Raw genomic sequence first — 12,230 nt, forward strand, 5'->3', positions numbered from 1 at the left:
TTAATTTATAAAATAAATATATAGTGAAAATATAGTGGATCTTAATTATTTGGGATCATAGGGCAATAAGAAATAGATAGCCTATAGATTCTTTTTCCAAGTTTAGGTCTGAACCAATTATATCAGAATCACCTGTAGAACTTGAATCAAAAGTTCTGTGTATGTGTCTCATAAAACTTTTGACAAGCACCCCCAGGGAGACTCTGCTAAAATGACACACAGGATGACAAACACTGACCTGTGGTAGGCTAGGGAGCATCCTTGTAGAAGTTAAAGCCCACATATGGACCAATAGTGAGGAAACTTAGCTTATGAAATCTAAGCTTAAATTGATAGCCAGCACTTACAGTAAGTACTTCATAGGGCTTTTTTTCCTCAAGATGTCACTATCATATCAAGCCCCAAAAAAGTGACTCAGAGTGGCATAAGTGTTTCTGTTTTTATTTTTTTCTTAATTCTATAAAACAGATGAGGTTAGAAACTGAAGTTTGGGAAATGGAGCTAATATACAGATGTAAAGGAATCTGTCAATGTTCCTATATTTACCAACATTTTCAGAAATGCTCACTCTATAAAACAAATGTTAAGACTAAAGAAGCAGATATCCATGCTTGCTTATCCCTGTGTAATCTGTGGATCTATGCATTAAATAAATTCTGTACACTGGCTAGAAATAACATGCAAATGGGTTAAACATAAAGGAAGCTTAATGAGCTTAGGTTCTATGAAGAGTTTTTTGCTTTGTATTGATTTATTTTATTTCCATCTACAACCTTATGGATCTCATTTCAGAAAATGGAAGTAGCAGCATGACCCACTGAGTCCACCATATTCACACTTGGTTGAATCCCATTTAGTAGTGAGACTTCCTGTTGCTCTCTCCACTGCTCACCTCAATAGGATAAGTGAACATAAAAACTTACTTTTGGTAGATACTTCAAGTGTAGCCCACCCCCAAGTAAGAAGATAACCCTGAACAGCAAACAGAAGAGAAAAAAAAGCAAAGCAGTTTTTTTTCCATTTCTATGTGGTTTTCATTAGATTCACTGGCCCAGTTTCTATTAGCTTTTACCCATGTGCTTCAAAACTCATTTCAAGGTTATATTAATACAAAAGTAGTGAGGTTGCATTGCGGACCAATGGGGACTGATCACAAAGTCTTCCTATTCACTGAACTTAATTCTTTAATGCAGTTTCACACTTCTGACCTTGTTTTCCAAATATTAACTTCCAAATAACAATCAGATATTAATTTTTTACACTGTTACTTATCTACCCTGAATCCCTGAGAAGGCATTCAGGGAAGATATCTACTTAACAACAGATCAAGATAGTTAAAAGATTGGTCTGAGTTGGTTTGGGCGTACCATAAAGACAAAGAGAGAATGAAAAGTTTTCCACTGAAGCCATAACATCCTATTTAAAGAACATTTAAATTTGCTGTTTGTTTCAACAACCCAGCCTACACTGAAATTCTAGAACACTTACCTCTTCTACTATCTCTCTTCATCTTATTTGGATCTTCATAGTCCCCCACCCAATTATATTCCACTGGCATAGATATAGGTCGTAGCTTGCCTAAACACAGAGAACAAAATTCACATCACATTGTTTTTCTTCCCCATGTCCGCTCAAACTTAAACTGACTTTTAGCTACAGTCTGCAAAACACACTCACTCATATGCAACATTATGGTTGGCATTTGTGTAGATGAAAAATGTGTGTTTTGAGCCAGAAGGTGAAACTGCCTGTGGCAATTGGCCAGGTTATAATGCAAACTTAAGGCACTTTTTATAAATAATAAAGAACAGCTTAGGTTTGCTCTCTTTGGAGCCCCAGATTTTAATTAAGAGTGTGGTCCTTTACAAAGAGGATCATTATTTTAGTGACATCATTTTCAATAACTGGATCTCTGTCTTATTCTCCAATGCCCAAGAGTCTTAATCTTGATAGCCAATCTCCAAGATAGTAGCCCCTTGTGTTTAACCTGCCTGCCAGAACAGTAACCCATTGTTTCATGTTGGAACACTACAATACTAATTTCCCATCTTCACTGCCTCCTAACTCCTACATTTTGGATACCACCATGCTTCAGCAGTATGGCTAGATTTGCTTTTCTGGCCTATAACTGGGTCTGCCCCAAGCATCACTTTTGCTGTTGTAAACTCTAGTTTCCAGATCCAAGTAATCACTAGTTTGGTCTGTCCCATTTCCCTCTGGGTCTGTATTCTTATTTAACAGCATTTAGCAAGCAGAACTCATGGCATAGACTTTAAGGATAACTTTTTGGTGAGGCTGCAATGTACTATTTCTGACCAACTTGAAATTTCTGAAGCACAAAACAGCCAAAAGAAAACCATACAAAAGTTTAAAAAGGATACCTAGCACAATGCTTGACGTTTAATAGTTGCCTAGTAAGTTTGGAATGAATGAAAAGTAAAGACTCACAGGAGACTAGATCATAATAATAATGATGATTATGATTATCATAATAGTACTAACATATGCCACATAATATCTAAGGGTTTTATATGTATTAAATTGTTTAATTCTCATAATTATGAGAAATATACTATTACTTTCATTTTACCAGATGAATAACCTGGGACAGGTTATGTAACTTGCCCAAGGACACTCAGTTGGTAAGTGTGTAGTAGCAGGGTTCAAACCTAAGCACTCAAATACTACCTCTGCCATGATTTTTGGTGAATTCACCTTCCCATAGTCTGGACTCTCAGTTTCTTGATGTTCCCTCCTCCACCCATTCTTATGGTCTTATGTTTAATCTCATCACTTGCAAAAGCTGTAATCCCTCTCAATACCCTCACTTTCCAACTACCACCTTCTGTATTTTCAGCACACTCCCTACAGCACTTCAAGTCCAACAATCCTTCTTCCTTTATCTACCCATCTTCCCACTTTCCAACACCTTTAGGTCACCATACGCTCTCTTCACTTTCTTCCTCGCCCAGATAAATTTCTCAATCAGATTGCTATGAACATTCCAGGTAGTTTAAAAAAAATCTGTTAAGTTACATCTTTCCCATTGTGTTCTTAAGGAAAATGTGCCAACCTTATGGCATTTTATTATGTATGCTGATATAGTTTACTTAGTAATTTTCCTAAGCTATTTGAAAGTCTGAGGATGAACCAGACATGATAAAATTAATAATGAGCCAAAAAATGGAGTGTTATTTAATGACTTCCTTTCAAGGTGTGCAAACAACTTTAATCACCCCATTTTCCAAAATTCTCATGGGGTATATCTATGCAATTTTGCAGAGGGAATCTGGGTGAGCCAACGCAGGTCAATACAGACTGCCTATACAGGTGGCGTAAAGGTTTCAGGAAAGGTCTCCTTTTGTTATGTATGTTCAACTGCTTTGCAGAATCAGCTCTCCAGATTTTCAATGCTATGAATTCTATATTGTAAAAATACCTACAACTTACTTCTTTAGAATCTGGCTTTTAAGATAAACTTCATTTCAGCATGGGCACTGAAACTGAAACAATTAACTGTTCTAAAACTGTTTCCATACGTCACCAAGAAAGTCTTTTGAGAACGGAAAAATCCAATAAATAAGCAGCTGTTTTACTTGCTCTCTCTATAAAAGAAAATAGTTTGAAACTTTTCGAAGAATTGATTGTTTTCTGGAGTCAAATATATGTACATAAAAACCAACAAGAAACACTTCACACATAGAATGTGAAATAAATAATTGTATTCATTATATTTCAGGTCATCTTCTCTAAGATTCCCATGGAACTAAGTCATTGAGGAATGTAATTAAGCCTTTGATATATCTAGTTATATCATTAACCATGGGAAAATATTTACAGATTTAAACACTGATTTTTTTATACAGTGATCTTTTTAAACAGACGTATACTGTATATTACTGATACAAAATTGAGGACAATATATTGAAGTAGACCAAAAAACTGAGATAAAGTCCTAACTAAAATTTACTTTTATAGGACATGAAGCTTTTGCTTTTACTAGTTATAAAACTATGAATTTTAGCAATGCAAATCAAAGTAAGTATTCTTAAACGTAAAGTGCATTATTTATTTAGTTACAACAAATAATGTTGCTTATAAACATTGCTTTTATAAATTTTTTATTATGCTACGATATTGAAACAGATCTAATAAAATAGCTAAAGTAATAACACAGTGTAACATTCTTATATAAAAAGCAGTCTTTGGCAAACTGAAAAATAGACAATGGCTTAAATTATTTCTAACTCCAAAAATATAGATCTTTGATTGCAGCTTGGAAATGTTTGCCACTGCATGTGTATAGCTGCATTTTAATTTCATAAGACAGCAAAGTTCAAATGGAAAAAGAACTTTATGGCTTGACGCTGTAGTGTTGCTGGTAAGAAAAAGTTCTACAAGCATCATTGTTAGATTTTAATCAAATGTACACTATTATTAATACATGTAAAGTATTTTTATGCTTGTATGACCTTTTAGGGCTTATTAAACACATCTGACTCATTCCTATGTAATTGTACAAAAAGTAATAATAAATCTGTGAGAAATAATCTGGAAAAATTTAAGGTATCTCTTTAGGTGGTAATGCTTATATTTACTAATTCATAATGAAAATTAATAATAGTCAAAAATATAGTAAAAACATGAAGATAAAAAGCCCATTTAAAATTTTTGCTGACTGCTTCCTCTTAGAGTAATTTTTATTCCTCTAGGGATAAAACATTTATTAATCATAGAGTTCATATAACATGCTATCATAAGCTTTGTGATATCTCTGTGCCAGAGTCCCATAGTTAAATTATTCTTGTGTTACTTGACTTTTCATATCTGCTGCACATCTGGAGCTTTCTAACTGGGGTCTCTATAGTGGCAGGAATTGTGCCCTGTGTTTCTTACTGTATTCTAATAAATGTGGAAGAGGTCCAAGATAAATACTTTTGGATTTTGAATTTTATTCTGAAATTAATGGCAAGTAGCTTTTTAAAAATGATGAACTATATTTAGCTGTAATTAAACACAAAGAGAATATGAAATTAAAGACTACTGACAATGATGGAGTTCCTTATAATGATTTAACAATCTGTTTTAATGTTAAATTGCTATGTTTTAATACTAGTGTACAGAATTGCTTGAAAATAAACCAACTTCTTCCTTAGATAATAAAGCATTTTCAGTGCTATTACAAATGTTACAATGTTCTTTGGCAGAGGTAACTGCCTACTCTCTTGAGCTTCCTTAGCTATTTCTTAGTGTCTTTGGTATATATGATCCTTAATTATACTATATTGTAGCTATCTGTTTATAGGTTTTTCTACTTTTTGGCAGGAACTAGGTCTTACATATCTTTGTTATGAAAGTTCCTGGCAAAGATTCCGACCCAGACCAAGTAGTCATTAAATTTCTTTTGAATGCTCGAATGAAAGGATGGTAGACATTAGGGATATCCCAAATTACTGGGTTGTTCACTGGATCCTACTCCCTCTTTCTTACTCAAGAGCATCTTTTGAGCAATCCTCCCTTACTTTCTCCTATAGCATCAATTTTTCCCTTTCTACCCAATGATTCCCATTAGCATAGAAATATACTGCAATTTCTTCAATCTTAAAAAAAAGAACCTCTCTTCACCCACCCAACTACCACTTTATTTCTCTGAAATTCTTCACAGAGAAACTCCTAAAGTTTCATTTCTTTTCTCAGTCTCCAATTTCTCTCTTCCTTCTCTTTTTTTCCCTAGCTCTATTGAGGTATGACTGACAAAATAAAAATGTTATACATTAAGGCTGTACAACATGATTTTTAAGGTGTGCAATGTGACTTTAAATATATTTAATATAGATATAAATATATACACTTTGTGAAATGATTACCGCAATCAAGTTACCACATCCTTCACCTAGCATAGTTACCACCTGTGTGTGTGTCTGTGTGCGTGCATGTATGTGTGGTAAGAACACTTAAGATCTACTGTCTTTGCAAATTTCAAGTATATAATGGAAAACATACTGGAAGTGCCTCAAAAAATTAAAAATAGAACTTCTATAGGATTCAGCAACCCTACTTCTGGGTATACATCCAAAGGAAATGAAATCAGTATCTCAAAGAGGTATCTGCACTCCCATGTTCATTGCAGCATTATTCACAATAGCTAAGATCTGGAAAGAACCCAAGTGTCCATCAATAGATGAATAGATAAAGAAAATGTAGTATATGTATACAATGGACTATTACTCTGCCATGAAAAGAAGGAAATCCTGACATTTGTGAAGACATGGATGAAACTAAAGGACATTATGCTAAGTGAAATAAGCCACAGAAAGACAAATAATGTGGAATCTCCTCCTTTCTCCTGAACCTTCTCCAATTAAGCTCTTGCCCCCTCAACGCCACCAAAACTACTATTCTCAAGGTCACTAGTGCTTCCATGTTGCTAAATCCAATAGACAATTCTCAGAACCCTTGACTTTTCTGGTCTATTTGCAACATTTGACACAGGGGATTACTCTCTTCTTGAAACACTTTCCTTACCTGGCACCCAGGACTCTGTCTTCCTGTGATTTTTGTCTCTTCTTCCTAAACTCACATGCATCCTTCAAAACTAAGTAAAAATGTCATTTCCTTAGGGATACTCTCCTTGACCTTATTTAGGTTGGGTTTCTCTGTATTGTTCTTATTTTCTCTTGCAATTTTTTCCCACAGCATGCCAGTTATAATCAAGTAAGTATTTATTAAATTATTTGCTTGAATTGTGTCCCCATTCTAGAATGTAAATTTCACAAGGGAACAGGAATCTCTGTTGTTTTTACCATGGTATCTCCAGCACTCAGCACAGTGCCTTAAACATAGTAACAGCTCAATGTTTGTTGACTGATTACTTGTTAAAAAAGTTAACAGGGGGCCTTCCTCATATACCGGACTGAAAAGAGTCTAAACTATACTATCAGTTTCTATTTTCAAAGTTTCCTTCTGCTTCCTTCCTGTCAACTTTCCATTCCTCTCCCTCTTACGTTCCCCTCCCTTCCTCACCCCTCCCTCCCTGGCTTCCTTCTAAAGAACTTGATTGACCCCTTTATTGTTCTAACAAATTGAGCCTTACAGAGCAGTTTGGTAATCAAGCCAAAACTAGAAGTCCTGCCTCCTGATTTCTTACCTAGAAACCTTCACGTAATAAGCTACCCATGATGTCTATTGAAATATTACTGAATTGCTGCCTTTTCCAATTGTATTCCCCTAACCTTTTAAAAAAAACTGTCACCAAATATTAAGCTCCAGGGTGATAAACAGCACCTGAGAAAGAATTTTTTCTATTACAGTTGCCAAAGAGTTGGAAAAAAAAAAAGACTGCAGAGAAATTTCTCAACGTCTGACGTACCTGTTAAATGCTCACAAAAAAAACTTTCTCTAGAGTCTGAGGAGAAAAAATATATATACGTACACACACATGTACACATCTGTTCTGAATATTTTAGCCAACATTTTGATGAAAATGAGTGTAGTAAGGAATGTTAAGCTATAAGCATGCCACATACACCCATCAGACTCCCCACATACCAGATAGAAAAATTACTTTCGGATGGTTGACTACATTTCTAGGAAAACATCCTGAGGTTATTTGAGGTAGAGAATCACACACTTATAGAGGAGTAAAACTCAATTAAATGGAAAGTCAGTAATTTTTTTAAGTATAAAGGCAACATATCTGGATCTAATAAAATAAGTAAGAATGGACACTTTGATTTCTAGGGTCATATTTTTAAAATTTCATTTCTGGATAAAAGAGTTTGGGAAAAAAATGGCTTGTAAACATTGCAATGTGATGATTATTTAAGTACTGGCTTTAATGCCTTATAATAGTATAAACCAAACACAAACCCAATGACTATTAACTTGAATCTTTTCAGTTGCATTAAGGAAGAACAAAAATAATTAAAATCTCATTTCAAAGAATAAGCTACATCTGCTTGTGAATTTTCCTATTGCTTCCTAAAAGTGATCTAGACTTTAAATGAGGAGTAACAAAAATTGTTGGAGGAGAAAATTTTGAACTGCATCAAAAATTATAGGGAACTTTAAACATTAGATTCCAAGGCTAATTAAATTTTGAACCAAATTACATTCTACTAAGAGAGCAAATGTGCTATACACACTGGGGTTAAGAAAGACAGATTTTTTTTTTTCAGCTGAAATGTTGCCACTGTGCAAAGACAATTCTGCATTTAGAGAGGTGTGGGAGGATTGAGCAGGATTCAGATGGTTTAAATACTGCCTAAATAGCAAAAGAGTTCTGGATTCTCCTCTGAAGGCTCTGGTGAGTAAAAAAAGAGCTATGCTAAAATGATTTTGCCTCTTCCTGTGCTCAGAAATATAGTTGTGGGAAAGAAAGATTACATGGGCATGTAAATATTACTTGGTTAAAAATACCCCATTTTCAAGTTAAGTAACTACAAATTGAAGCAATCTATTTTTTTTTAATCTTAGTAGAGTCTTCAAAATGTTATCAAAATGTGTAAGACAGTCACCCTTTCTCATGAAAAGCAAAAAGGACAATGATTAAGACCATCATTTGAAGACACTCACATGAAATAAACAAAATGACATCTTATAACTTTATAACTCCTTTCACAATATTTTTCTCCATGGGATCATATTAGTCAATGAAGCTAGCAAGAAAGGTAGAGATGAAAAACTTCACACACACCAAAGTTAATTTCTTAGAATTTCACTGATAATCACTGCTAAAGTCAGCCTGTGAACATAGACTTTCAACTTCTATCTCAGTACTCTTTTCACTACAAATTGCCTCAGTAATGAATTCAAGACCATTGCATTACACAAAAATTCAATTAATTTTTCTTCAAAAATAATTCACAGACAAGTATGATTATTGCTTTTTTTTTTAAGTATCTTCCCAGCCAGTTTGCAACTCTTGCAAGAAATTCTTAAAGGCTAGGTAAAGAACTAATGGACGATCAGAACATAAACTATGGATGTAACTGTGTTTGTTGTCCATCCCTTAACAAAGATGGAAAATAAATTGATTTGACATGATGTGTTATTTATAAAGCAATACTAGGTTGTCATATGTATCCTTTTAAATGGCTGCCTATTGTTTTAATTATTTGCTCTAACTCTCCAGTCATTAAGGTAATCAGTGTATAATTTTTACTCGTCTCTCTTAACAAGATTGGATATAACACTTGACATTTTCTAACCCCAGGGATCTATTTCCTCCGTGATTTCCGGCAAACTGTTTTGCAGTTACACCAGTAATTCTACAAGGAGCCTGGAGTATAGAACACCATGCAGTCTTCTCAGTTAGCAGTTATTACTTCAGTTTGAACTTCTATCACAATTAAGATTTACTCTAGAAAATGGCTTTCTTGTAAGATAAAAATGAAGATGACATTCAACAAGCTGTCTGCTAGGGCAGGCTTCAACTTAAGAATAGAATCTTTTCCAAATGCTTATCTGTTAAGTCAGCTGTTTGTAACTTAAAACAAATTTTATCATTGGTATATGGGTTGTTAAAGTCTATTTCAACCTTTTCCAAAATACATTCCATCAAGCATTAGTTCCATTGAGAGGTTAATAAGTATTTTGTGACCAAAACCAAAGAAGATGCAATGTACAAATATATTTGGGAAACAATAAGTTAACTCAAGTTCAACAAGATTTTCAAAGCCTTTAGTATGCTAATCTATACTTATTAATCTCCAAGAGGTGGATAAAATATGCAGAGCTTCCCAATCTTATTTAACCACATAACCTCTTTCTTTTACAAAGATTCTCTTTCAGAACTAGTGATCTGAAAAACATATTTAGGAAAGTGCTGGATTACTTAAAGCCACACTATGATTTGAAAACTAACATTAACCACTCTATTTAAATTTCACTTAGCTGCCATTTACTACAATTTTTCCCATAGGGGAAAATGCTTTCTGATTTCAACTAGGGACAGTGGGTTCCCTCCTGCTCCGGAGGATGTCATGATTAGGTTTTCTATTGTAGAGCAGGGCAGGTCATCCCAGATACTCACAACTTTATACTACTTCTGCCCAGAGAATATGCTAAGTGTGAAAAAGTGCAGGTCTATCTTTCCAGAGCAGTAAGTTCCCAGATTCTTTGAATTAAAAAAAAAGAGGCAATTGGCCTTATGTCATACAAGGGCTCTTTGATTTTGTAGTCATATATATCTGCTTCTGTATACAATATGTCTGCAACTGATTCTTCTTAATTTAACTAGGGTTTCTCAACAGCAGCATTCTTGACATTTTGGACTGAATCATTATTGTTGGGGGCTGTCCTATTCATTGTATGATGTTTAGTAGCATCCTGGGTCTCTACTCACTAGATACCAGTAGCACCTCCACCTCCATTTATGAAAACTACAATGTCCCCAGAAATTGTCAAATGTCCCCTAGGAGGCAATACTGACCCCAGTTAAGAATCATTGAGTTAGACTGTTCCTATTCTTGGCTTTCCCATTTTGTCTTTAAGGGAAGTGCTATTTAAACTAGCTCATTTCTTTCTGTTAATTCATTAGAAGAGTTTTCTCCCCCTCTAATCGTTGCATCAGCTTTGTTTATTTGGTTTGCTAATCCTTCCATTTTATCCACATATTAACATTCTGGAACTTTATTAAAAGTTCCTTTTTCTTAAACTTACTGTTTTATCTATTACTTAGTTCCTTCAATTCTTTCCCGACGATCTTTTCGTGCCAGGTTTCATTTCTTTGAAAGTCTCCAACTATTTAATTTATTTCATGTATTATTTTCTCTATCCTTTTTTTAAGCACCTAATATTAAACTTTAAAAAGGCGTGGAGTTTAAATTGTTTTTGTCAAACAAATTCTGTCAAACAAATACTATTCTATAATATTATTGTAAAAAATATGTTTTCCTCCTATTCGTATAAAATCTGACCATTCATGACTACAAAGGGACTCAGCCAACAGTGTCTACCTTTTAGCAGGTTTCTACACATAGAAATGTGCTGTGATGGAAGAGCAAGGCGTGGAGTTTAAATTGTTTTTAAAATTCTGATGCTGAAAAGGTTATAATGAGGCCCCCTTCAGCCCAGCACATGAGCTAGTGATTTTAGTAATGGAATTTAAAAGAAGACTTGGATCAGGGCAGTTTCTAGTGTTAGGAGTTATCTAAATACTCCTCTTTCTACTTTTCAAAACCAAACCAAAAGAAACAAGCAAACTCTATTTATATTTCTTTTAATTGCTATGATTTAAATGGCTGGTTATTGGGTAGGTAGAGGGACCAAAATGAAGGAATACTTCCAATCCTTTTGTTCTTTATTAAATCCCTCCACAGGAAAGGAGGAAGTGTTAATTTGATTGATCAGCACTTGACAGTCTTTGGGACATCACTGTTTACGAGCAGCAGTAGTTGATTATGCTATTTAGGCACCATTTATTGAGTACTTCCTATGAGGCAGATCAGTGCTCAGCACTTGACATATATTATCTTATTTAATCCTCATAAAAACACTATGAGTAGTATTGCTATCCTATTTTACAGATAAGGAAACAAAAGCATGGTGAGGCTAAGACTCAAGTTCAAGGTCAATCCATTATTAAAGGCCAAAGCTAGGCACCAAATTCAGGTCTAGCTGACCTCAAAACTCATGCTCTGCTATTTCTATCAGTAAAATTATACAAACTAAGGAAGAGTGCCTTCCCTAGGTGATTACTCTAATTTTTACATTAGGAACAGACTATTTTCTATTTCTATGCCAAAATACTGCTGAACTACTTTTCCAACGGTTACATGGTCTCATATCACCATTAGCTTGATATTCAAAATTATTTTGTGAAGCTAACCAACATGCTGTCTTTATGAAATGTACTAAATAAGTCCAAAGGAATAACAATTCCTATGAGTATAGTACATATCTCATAATTCTGCATTTTTGACTCACTAACTTCTATTTCTATGGTTAGTTCTGCTTTGGAAGTAGTACATTTTACTTGAACACAGAAAATTCCTGTGGTTAGAATCCCATTTTCTTTTCTCTCTAGCATAGCTGATGAATGACAGCTGAACTTTTACCCGATAAGGAAGAGAATTTATATTCAAAAATCACAGAAAAGAGAACAGGCTTGTATTTGGAAATAAAGAAATGTGAATACCTTTAAGAAATGTTTGAAATAATGCTGTTTATTATAATTCAATGCCCCAAAAGATAGAATGAAGTTGTAAGACAGAGAAAGGTGATGTTGA

General features: G+C 34.3%; 1 protein-coding gene across 5 annotated transcripts in view; it reads right to left on the reverse strand.

Moving 5' to 3' along the window:
- CNKSR2 (connector enhancer of kinase suppressor of Ras 2) overlaps nt 1-12,230 on the reverse strand; it is a 242,303-nt gene that overhangs the window by 80,046 nt on the left and 150,027 nt on the right. For 3 of the 5 annotated variants that reach the window (XM_031445722.2, XM_031445724.2, XM_031445726.2), the window contains one exon: nt 1,489-1,578. The exons of the other annotated variants lie outside the window; for them this stretch is intronic. In XM_031445722.2, coding sequence (XP_031301582.1) covers nt 1,489-1,578 — 90 coding nt within the window. The remainder of the gene's footprint in view (nt 1-1,488; nt 1,579-12,230) is intronic. 5 annotated transcript variants of the gene reach the window in all.

This window comes from Camelus dromedarius, chromosome X, assembly GCF_036321535.1.
Source record: "Camelus dromedarius isolate mCamDro1 chromosome X, mCamDro1.pat, whole genome shotgun sequence".
NCBI classification, from domain to species: domain Eukaryota; kingdom Metazoa; phylum Chordata; class Mammalia; order Artiodactyla; family Camelidae; genus Camelus; species Camelus dromedarius.